This window comes from Arvicanthis niloticus, chromosome 4 (assembly GCF_011762505.2).
Source record: "Arvicanthis niloticus isolate mArvNil1 chromosome 4, mArvNil1.pat.X, whole genome shotgun sequence".
NCBI lineage: Eukaryota > Metazoa > Chordata > Mammalia > Rodentia > Muridae > Arvicanthis > Arvicanthis niloticus.
The window spans coordinates 70,615,896-70,627,445 of NC_047661.1; the positions used below are offsets into that span (position 1 = coordinate 70,615,896).

The 11,550-nt window shown below is 37.7% G+C and overlaps 1 protein-coding gene across 1 annotated transcript; it reads left to right on the forward strand.

The window, feature by feature from the left end:
- The first annotated feature begins 9,944 nt into the window (after window positions 1-9,944).
- On the forward strand, window positions 9,945-11,297 carry LOC117707924 (uncharacterized). Its single transcript, XM_076932089.1, has 2 exons — window positions 9,945-10,009; window positions 10,661-11,297. Exon 2 carries the CDS (start codon window positions 10,680-10,682, stop codon window positions 10,935-10,937), a length of 258 nt encoding a protein of 85 aa, XP_076788204.1. The 5' UTR covers window positions 9,945-10,009; window positions 10,661-10,679; the 3' UTR covers window positions 10,938-11,297.
- Window positions 11,298-11,550: the final 253 nt, after the last annotated feature.

Genomic DNA, 11,550 nt, shown 5'->3' on the forward strand with positions numbered 1-11,550 from the left:
TTCAGTTTATAGGCATCTTATACATAGAAAACAGGAATACAAAAGAGCAAAGGCACCAGAGAATATTAGGAAGTTGAAATAGAACAAATAAAACACATAATACAGGATATAAGAGAGAAAAATCATTGGCTACAATCACAAAAAGAACTTAGGCAACCAGTGAGATCTTACTGAAACTTAAGACAGGGAAGTGCCCACTGAGTCACAGATCTCAACAGTGATGATGTCCAGGAACAGGATATTTCCCATTAGGTAGAGTACCAGTCAAGCCAGTCATGCATCAATTTGCATTTCGCTTTGGAAATTTTGGGACCTGCCCACTATCAGTCAGCTCTGCTCCCACTGGACTGGCCAGCTAGTTCTATAAATTGGTCTTTGACTGTGAGACTGCAGACTCCTGGTACTCAAGTCCTAGACTACTTTGGAGAAGCTGGTGAGTGTCTTTTCTTGAGTTTGTCTATCTTGTTTATCCTATGTGCTGTAGTCAGTTTTGAGGGAGTAAGTGTCTTGAGTTCAGGTTTGATCATGGGATGAATGGCATCTACCTCTAGTCAGAAAATAAGCAGTGGATACAATCGTCAAATGTGTTAAGTGGCTTTTTCTTACATTTGCTAAGTTGTAGAACAGAGAATATTTATCTTTCATGTGGATCCTTTGATATTCTTTGAAAGGCTATATACCTTAGTAGGTATTAGAACATGAAAATTTCCTGAGCTGTTTTTTACTATCCAACCCCAGACAATCTTCTGGGGTTATGTAGATAATGAGGGAGACAGAAAATGGTTTTGTGATTTTTTCAGGAGACCAGTACTTGAGATTGCTTGTCTTGAAGGTATTTCCATCTGTAAAGAACATTACTTGTTTCATTGAAACAAAATACTTTCCCTTAAGAAAATGCCTGAAATACAGGCAGATTTACCAAGGATGCTGTGACAGAGTATTGACAGGAAACGTAAAAGCTAACCATCACTAAACTAAGAGTTGAAAAGTAATGTTAATGTTCGCAGAGACGAATGGACTTGATGCTCTGTAGCTCCATCTTTCTTCTCTGAATATATCACCCCTGAACACTCTCATGCCATCTCTTTCAGATCCTGAGACTCCAGCACTATGTCTTACCAGCAGCAGCAGTGCAAGCAACCTTGCCAGCCTCCTCCTGTGTGCCTGCCCCCAAAGTGTCCTGAGCCATGTCCTCCTCCAAAGTGCCCTGAGCCATGTCCTCCTCCAAAGTGCCCTGAGCCTTGTCCTCCTCCAAAGTGTCCTGAGCCTTGTCCTCCTCCAAAGTGCCCTGAGCCTTGTCCTCCTCCAAAGTGCCCTGAGCCTTGTCCTGAGCCATGTCCCCCTCCCTCATACCAGCAGAAATGCCCTCCTGTGCAACCTCCTCCACCCTGCCAACAGAAGTGTCCACCCAAGAGCAAGTGAAGCCTTCTGCAGTCATCAGGACAAGAGGAAGAAAAGAGAACCCATCACATGTACTTCCAAAGCAACACCTCCATCTTCCCTTCAAAGTCTCTCTAGAATGCAGAGGAATCTTCTATACCTTTCAGCCTCCATGTGCCTATAATGACCCTTTACAGGGAAGGTGTTTCCCTGAAGTTGTCCTGCTTTTGTTGTCAAGGGACTGTTGAGAATGATCTGTCCTCAGTGGTGCAATATCCCAGATGCTCAATCAGAAGCGCCGCTACTATCTATTCTGTGCACTCAGAAGATGCTTTCCAAAACTGTCAGTCACCTTAGTTGTAGTGCTGCCAATGTGGTTCCATTTCCTGAATAAAGCACAGTCTTCTTTATGCCATTCACGTGTTCCTTTCTTCTAAAACTTACACCATTATAAGTAATGCATTGATTTGCATTTTGATTTGGAAATTTTGGGACCTGACCACTATCAGTCAGCTCTGCTCCTACTGGGATGGCCAGCTAGCTGTATAAATTGGTCCTTGATTGCATGATTGAAGACTACTGGTTCTCAAGTCCTCAACTACTTTGGAGAACCTAGTGAATGTCTTTTCTTGAGTTTGTTTGTCTTCTTGTTCTTCCTATGTGCTGCAGTCCTTAACTTCATTGACTCTCCATGTCATTTTTCTGTAATCAGGTTTTGACTGAGTTTTCTGTTATAACAAAGCTTATTGTGTGTTGGTTTGCTCAAGAGACACATACTTTCATTCTGCGTAACTACAGTGTCTCCTTTAGCACATGCTAACTCAGGAAGTCTATCTGATATTCAGGTATGCATGTGCCTCTTGGGACATACTCCTATGTCCCTCTAATTCCCCCATGTATTTTGCTCCCCCTTGTCTTCTTCCACAGACCTAATAGTAATGCAACTACATCAATTATTATAGTTATGTTTTTCCTTCTAAAATTGAAACATCTATGTCAACCATGTATTTTCAAAGGTCTGTATTTTTTAAACATGATGATATGCAGTTTCATTTACCTTTCTAAAAATGACATGATATCATTATTTATTTCCATTGACTAATACTCCAGTACATATGCACATCAGATTTTCTAAATTCATTCATTCACTGGTAAGTTGCTAATTTGATTATCTTGAATATTAGGGATAGTACTGAAACATAGATGGAGATGCAGGCATCTCTATTGTACATCCTATAGGATTTTTAAAAAAAAAATATAATGAACCCAAGTGATGTTGCTGAATCATATGATAGATTTGATGTTATTCTTTGGGAGACTCCACACTGATTTCCATATTATTTGGTTAATCTACTCCTTTACAACATAAGAATTTGTGTTTCTTTTCCCCCACTGCTCTGTCAGGTCCTGTTATTATGTCAGTGGTACTCATTATTACACAGGTAAAATGGTTCTTGTGTAATTTAGGTTTGTGTTTCTTCAATTACTGGAAATATTAAACATTTTCTTGTTATATTATTTGTGGAAACTCTTATTTATATCCCAAACTTGTCTTTAGTAAAAATTGAACTATTTCATGGCATTTGATATTCATAATCTATGGCCAACCAAGGAGTATACATTGATGGTTCATGGCTCCAGTTCCATAAGTAGCAGAAGATTTCTTTGGCATCAATGAGACGGGGGGCCCTTGGCCAGGTGGAGGCTTGATGCCACAACATAGGCAGGGTGCTAGATGGGTGAGGCAGGAGATTTGCTTCTTAAAGGCAAAGGGGAGGGTGATGGGATGGGGATTTGCAGGAACAGGGAACCAATAATTGAAATGTAAATAAATGAAGTAATAAAACTATTTTTAAAAAGAAGCATCCTCTCATTGTGCCTTAGTTATGTGGACACTTTAATCTTTACTCTGCAGGCTGAAGATATGGCTCAGAATTTAAGAGCACTGAGTGCTTCTCCAGAGGTCCTGCGTTCAATTCCCAGCAACCACAAGATGGCTCACAATCATCTGTAAAGACATCTGATTCTCTCTTCTGGAGCATCTGAAGATAGTGAAAGTATACATACATACATACATTCATACATACATACATACATACATACATATATAAATGCATAAATAAATAAATTTGGTTGCACATGTGGATATGTTTGTAGTTTTCATGTTAATTTAGATTTGGAAATTACCGCACATATGCAGATATTTTTTTAAGTATTGAACGCACTGGTTATGGAAGGTTACTAACTGAGTCTTTTCTATAGACTGAAATGAGAATACAAATACAAATAATGGCTGTTATCTTGTAATAAATAAAGATTAAAACACATTTTCCCTGCAACTACCAGGATTTTCTGTTCAATTACAAGTCCCTTGAGGACAGGTGTGAGTCTCCATAATTTTTAGGGTTCTGTTTATTTCTTCCATGATTTTTTAGTAACATTCCAGCATATCTGTCTGATAAAGAATGTGGTGAATGCCAGGAGTCTTGCCAACATAGAAAAAAATTAGAATACCAAAGTGAAAAGAATTCATTCAATCTCTCAGATTCCTCCTTGTGACAAAAATATTGTAGGGAACTGCAAAGCAGCATGTCCACTTCTTTATCAAGGTATAGACTTACATAAAGTGCAGAAAATCCTCTGTTGTGAAAGCCGTTAGTAGAAGTTTGTGTTTTGTTTCCCAAGACATGGGTTAGTCAATAATATCTTTAGGAGGTATACAAGCTCACCTCAAGACTACCAGCAGGGGATTACTGTACTCTACTTTTTATTTTATGCTTTTTATACTTGTTTTGAATTTAAGTAATTGATCCTTAACAAAATATTTGATTAAAATGTTTTAATATACTTTTAGTTAATCAAAATATTATTTAATTTTTCATGCAACATAAATGTTTTGATGTTGCCATTAACTATTTCTACATTTTATTAAAGAATAACTCATTATCCACAAAGAGCTATTGTTGATATATAACCAAATATCAGGATATACTGGCTATATTTTTCTACATATCAAAGTCTATTATTATTATATGCCAGGTACATTACAATATTTTTCTCTTCCTCCCTCCCTCCCTCCCTTCCTTCCTTCCTTCCTTCCTTCCTTCCTTCCTTCCTTCCTTCCTTCCTTCTTTCTTTCCTTCCTCCTTTCTTTTTTCTTCTTTTCAAAAATATTACTCATTATTTTATTTATTTACATCCCTAATCATCCCTAATGCTGACACTTCCCAGTCTCACCCTAGTAGAATTCCTCCCCCTCTCTAGGCCCTTTTTCCTAGCTTCTGAATGTGTTCATCTCCCTAGCATACACTCTCCTTGGGGCACCAAGTCCCTACAGGATTAAGAGTATCCTCCCCAACCAAGGCAAGACAAAAGCAATACTCTGGTCCATAGGCACTTGGGGCCTCTGACCAGCCAATGCTTGTTCCTTGGTTGGTGCCTCAGTCTCTGGGAGCTCCCAGGGTTCCAGGTCAGTTAACACTATTGGTACTCCTATGGGGTTACCATCAACTTCAGTTACTTCAATCCTTCCTCCAACACCTCCATAGGGGTCTCAAACTTTAGTCCAATGCTCATATGTGAGTATCTGCATCTGTTTCAGTCAACTGCTGGTAGAGTCTCTCTGAGAACAGCCATGCTTGGCTCCCATGTACATACATAACATAGCATCAATAATAGTGTCAGGGTTTGGTGCCTGCCCATGGGATGGATGACAAGTTGGGCAGATCAGTGGTTGGCTATTCTTTTAGTCTCTGCTCCATTCTTTTCCCTGAACATTTTCCAGATAAGAACACACCATGGTGGAAACTTTTAAAGGTGTGTTGGCATTTCCATCGCTCCATTGGGGGAGCTATCTAAGTATTGGAGGTGGACTCTTCAGACTCTACATCCCAACTGCTGGGCATTTATGCCAATGTCACCTACTTTTCCATTCATTACCACAGCATTTAGACTCTTGTGTATGTTGAAGTCATTACCCTTCTAAGCACAAGACTAGTGAACACATGAACTTGCAGAGACTGAGACAGTATGCACAGAACCTAGACAGGTCTAGGCTTGATGGCATCTCAGTGCTGAGAGTCAAATAAAAACCCAGAAACTTAATCCATAAACTATTTTCAATTAACAATCATTTGCAAAACATTTTCCCAAGAATTATAGTGGGTATACAAAATATTCAAGTCCAGGACACATGGCCAGCTGGAGATGTCCAACACAAACAGAATTCAATGAAATTGTACAATTTTTTCTTCTGTTAACCTACGGGTCTTTTGCTTATATACTGTGGTTACACATTTGTATTTATTTTACCTATTAAAATGAGATTTCTGTGTTTGCCAATGTGTGCCACTCTATATCTCTTTGTGTTTCCTGTAGGTTTTAATTTGTTCTCGAGGTTTTGACTTGTGACACCAACACCCAGGAAGCCAGCCTGAAAGCAGAGTCACTCAGGCACATCACTGTTCTCTGTGGTAAGCAGTGATGACAGTTTTGGATTGTCCCCAACATGTTAATGGCAATTAGGGTATCTTTATGTATGTATTGTCATACTTCTGATCTTTGTGGTTCCTAGGTTGTGTATGTGTGTGGGAATGTTGAATTGCTTCCCTCCATTGGCAGAATATAGAGTATTTTCTGAAACCATGAAAGGTAGATTGCAGAGAAGTGCTTAGTGCCAATCCAGCTATAAGTACCTGTGCTCTTTGTGTATGATAAATTTAATTTAGTAATTTTTATATAGATATAAATTAATATGATTTCTTGAGGTTTTAATCTAACCATCTTTATGTTATTTGTCCTTGTCTCTCCACTGTTTCTGTATTGACCTCTCTACCACTTTCCCCACAGGAGTCACCTCCTCTTTATCCCATTAATTATGTGTACCTGTATGTGTCTGTGTATGGGTTTAGGCACATGAGTACAATGCTTAGGATGCCAGAAGAATCCTCTTTCTGTGGGCGTGGAGGTACAGGGATTTGTGATCTGGTGCATGTGCATGTAGGCAAGAGAACTTGGGTCCACTGAGAGAAGATAAATACTATTAACCATTTAACCATCTGTGTTGCCACTTTCATTTTCTTTCTTCCTTCCTTCCTTCCTTTCTTTCTTCCTTCCTTCTTTCTTTCTTTCTTTCTTTCTTTCTTTCTTTCTTTCTTTTCTTTCTTTCCTTCTTTCCTTCTTTCCTTCTTTCCTGCATTTCTTTATTCTTTTTATCTGTATAACTTTCATATTTTTTTCTATCTTTCTCTTCCTTTTTTCTCTCTCCCCACCCCTTTCTTTGTCCCTCTGGCTCCTCTCCTTTTGCTTTCATTACTTTGAGTTATCTGTGTATTTTAGATATTAATCCTGCATTGGATATTATAGGTATTTGTTGGGGGGGGCATACAAAACAAACAACAAAACAGTTTTAAAACTCATGGAAAACTGCCCACTGTTTAGCACTACCACAAGTGTCTTGAGGACTTCAAGCTGTTGTAGATTTTTCCTTTGTTTGTTGCTTTCATGGCCATCATCACCCTCCTAATCTGTGAGTTGTATGAATACTTTAGGGGGTTTCCAGCCCCTCAATGGGCAGTGTGATTGACACATATTAGTGATTGGTCTTTTTCAATCATTGTTGCTGGAGCAGATTTATGATTTAACTATCACTCTTATAAAAAGTTTAGAGATGTAAATTGTTAGTAAAATTAGGTTAAGATGTTTTTCTTGGTGACTTTGATGTAGGAAATCCTGGAAAGCCATTTAAAGTTCATAAAGGTAGACTCTCATAATTGAAGAAGGTAGTTTTTTTCAGGTCATGGAACAAGAACAATGGCAACCCAACAACTACTAGTTGATGTGCCTTTTGCCAAGGTTGTGCTGGTGATCAGGTGATGAATAACTTTTTGTACCCATTTTTGCCCTCAGTTTTCTGATATGACTTAATAGAAAGTTGTTTGTGAGTTGGTGTACTCTCTGAAGTTTTAAAGTAGAAGAATATGTTTTAAAGTAGAAGATGTGTATATGTTTAGATTTATTACTCTCTTAAGGATTTCTATAAGATTGCATTTTAAGATAAATAACAAGATGATTGATTCTTTCTTTGTAACTATAATGTGCAGCCTACCAGTAAGAGAGACTTGCTGTGAATAATATGTTGCTAACTTACACTTTGTTAATTTATAATAAGTTGCTTAGGTATGATTGTAAATGGGTTCTTGGAAATAGTTTGTCTTTTCCTTGTATTACACAAAATGTTTAATCATGTAATGGTATTAGGATAGTGTTTTCTTTTACTTATGGTAATTATTCACAGAAATAAAAATAGAATATAATCACATTGTTATTTTTATATTGTTTGAAAGATTTTGCTGGAATATATAATCTATTGGAGAAGAAATAAACTTTTGGAGTTTGTGGAACCTGGCATCATACATGGTGTATGCGTGTTTTGTGTGTGTGTGTGTTAACCTCTCTCTTTTCTCTGGCCCCAGAGAGTTTTCTCTGGGAAACAAAAAATTAAAGTTTGCTCCTTCAACAATAAGTTTGCTGAGAGATTAATTGTCTACTCCATACCCTCCTTAAATTTATCTGACCTCTTGAAACTGTCTTCAACAGACATTTATATTAAAAAAACGTGTTTAAAAACATATTCCCAAAGCTGTTGCCTGTAGATAGGATTTGTTCTTGTAGCTGGCATGCCTTGCCTGAGAGAGGCATCAATAGGAGAGGAAGTGCCTAGCCTCACAGGAACTTGAAGTGCCAGGGTGAGTGGGGATAACCAGGAGAGGTTTTCCCATACAGGGAAATGAGGAGGTAGGAGGAGTGAAGGATTGTGGAAGGGAGTGGTCAGGAGGGGGGCACTGAGCAGGTTGTAAACTGAAAAAGCCAAAAATAATAAATTAAAATTAAACAAGAAAAGCCCTTCTTTTTTATGATGTGCTACTCAATCATATATTTCTAGAATTATTTTCTATAATTGATCAAGATTTCCACACTATTTTAGTATCTGAGTTACAGGAATCTGTGGCATCAAAGTTATATTAACCTCATGAAATGAGAAGCATTTTCAACTCCTATTCTGGAAAAATCTTATATAAAATAGAAATATTTTATTCTCAAGTAAAAAATAAATTTTCTAGTTAAATTTATATTTTTATAAATATACTGCTTTTGCTGTATGTCCTTTGTTTTGATAGGTTCATTTCTAGAAACTTAAAGCTTTATACATTACTTTGATTTTCTAATAATCAAAGAATATTATTCAATTTCCATAGATTTGTAGAACTTTAAAGTATACTTTTTCCTGTTTATTTCTATTTATTATTATTTGATAAAGCATAAAAAAGTATCAAATTTTACTTTTGTTAAGAATACTTTCTGTGATAAATTATGATCTGTTGTAGGGAAATTATCTCCTAATAAGACCATGCAATTTACACTTGTTTTATAGCTTATCCTGTATGTTTTTGATATGCCAATGAGATACATTTCACATTTTAAATCTGAAGAATTTTTTGTTGTAGCTCTTTTGTGTGTTGTTCTGAAAGATTATATATGGATGACAGTGGAATATGCTAAAGACTTATTCTTATGAAACCATGTATATTTACCTGATATTGATTCAAATTTTTGTTCAATCAAAAATGTTTTTTCTAATAGTATGTAATAAATGAATTAAAATTGCAAAACAATAATGTTTTAATTCATTTTGTCAGTTTTAATATGAAAGTAATTAATTAAAGCCTCAGAACAACAGGAAGTGATTCATGTATCTACATGGGATGTTGACCAATAAGACTGATGGTTATTCTGTGTATGTGTCTCAGTGTTTGTCTATCTCTGCTCCTGTCACTGCCTACCCCATGTTTGAGTGTGTGTGTGTGTGTGTGTGTCTTTCTATGTGTTAGCCACATAAGAAAGAATATGTTCAGGACAGGTGCAATTTTAGTTCTGGTACTATTATGATAAGTAGTCTTGTGGTCACCTTTAGAGGTGAGTTCTAATATATAACCCAAATATGTCATTTGGCATGCAGTCCTGAAGAGTGTCAGGATAAGACCTAAGGCTACTAGCCTCCGCAATGAAAGACATATACTATTTTCCAATATTCACAAAAATCAACATTGTTAGAAAGGACATGTGAACTAACTCAATGCACAGGATTGTCAAAGGATAAGTTGAAACCAGAGATAAAATCATTAATACATTTTTCTCTCAGCCCATAAGCAAATTATACTGAGAAAAGTGGAATATAAACAGGACAAGGCAACATAAGAATATTAACAAGCTTAAGCAAAACAAATAAAACATATAATACAGGACATAAGAGAGAAAAATCATTGGCTACAATCACAAAAAGAACTTAGGCAACCAGTGAGATCTTACTGAAACTTAAGACAGGGAAGTGCCCACTGAGTCACAGATCTCAACAGTGATGATGTCCAGGAACAGGATATTTCCCATTAGGTAGAGTACCAGTCAAGCCAGTCATGCATGGATTTGCATTTTGCCTTGGAAATTTTGGGACCTGCCCACTATCAGTCAGCTCTGCTCCCACTAGATTGGCCAGCTAGTTCTATAAATTGGTCTTTGACTGTGAGACTGCAGACTCCTGGTACTCAAGTCCTAGACAACTTTGGAGAAGCTGGTGAGTGTCTTGAGTTGCTCTGTCTTGTTCTTCCTGTGGACAGTATTCAGTTTTGAGGGAATAAGTGTCTTAAGTTCAGTTTTGACCATGACATGAATGATACTTACCTACCAGTCAGAAACAAGGAATGGATACAACAGTCAAGAGTGATAACTGGCTAATCCTTACATTTAACAACCTGTAGAAGACAGGATATTTACCTTTCATGTGCATTGTTTGGTCTTCTTTGAAAGACTATATATATTAGTAGGTATTGGAACCTGAGACTTATTTGAGCTGTCCTTTACTGTTCAGCTTCAGACAACCTGCTGGAATTGTAAATATAATAACGAGGACAGAGAGTGACATTATTATTTCTCAGGCACCAGCACTTGAGACTGCCTGTCTTGAAGGTTTTTCCTTCTGTAAACAGTATTACCTGTTTACTTTGAACAAAATACTTTCTCTTGAGAAAAGACCTGAAACACAGTAGCATTTCCTAAGGCTGCTGCAACAGTGTGCTGACAGGAAAGGGAAAAGCCAACCAGCTTTAAAATAGGAATTGGGAAGTAATGTTGAAGTTCAGAGGGTCAAATTGACTTCAAGCTCCATAGCTCCATCTAACTTTTCTGAATTTATCACCCCTGAACACTCTCATGCCATCTCTTTCAGATCCTGAGACTCCAGCACTATGTCTTACCAGCAGCAGCAGTGCAAGCAGCCCTGCCAGCCTCCTCCTGTGTGCCCACCCCCAAAGTGCCCTGAGCCATGTCCTCCTCCAAAGTGCCCTGAGCCTTGTCCTCCTCCAAAGTGCCCTGAGCCTTGTCCTCCTCCAAAGTGCCCTGAGCCTTGTCCTGAGCCATGTCCCCCTCCCTCATACCAGCAGAAATGCCCTCCTGTGCAACCTCCTCCACCCTGCCAACAGAAGTGTCCACCTAAGAGCAAGTGAAGCCTTCAACAGTCATCAGGACAGGGGAAGAGAGGAGAATATATCTCATGTACTTCCAAAGCAACAACTCCATCTTCCCTGCAAAGCCAGTCATGGATGAAGAGGAATCTTCTCCACCTTTCATCCTCCATGTACCTGTGATGACATCTTATAGGGAAGGCATTTCCCTGAGGTTCTTCTGCTTTTCTCTCAAATGAGCTTCTGATAATATGTTCTCAGCTGTTCATAGTCCCAATTCTCAGAGAGAATAACAGCTGCTATCTATACTGTGCACTCAGAAGATGTTTTTCATAACTGCCATTCCTCTTAGCTGTTGTGTTGTCACTGTGGTTTCATTTCCTGAATAAAGCACAATCCGATTAATGGTATTCATGTGTCTGTTTTTCTGAAATGTACTCTGTTGCCTCCCTGATATGCTCATATTCCTTTATTTTTATTCATTGATCTTCAGTTCATTCTGTTGTGTTCAGGTTTGACTCTATTTGAATCATAAAAAGGATTAATTACTTCATGTTGATTTACTTAATAGAAGCATTATTTCATTCTGCCTAACTACAATGCCTCCTTATCACATAATGACTTAGAAAGAGTATCTGATATTCAGATATGCATG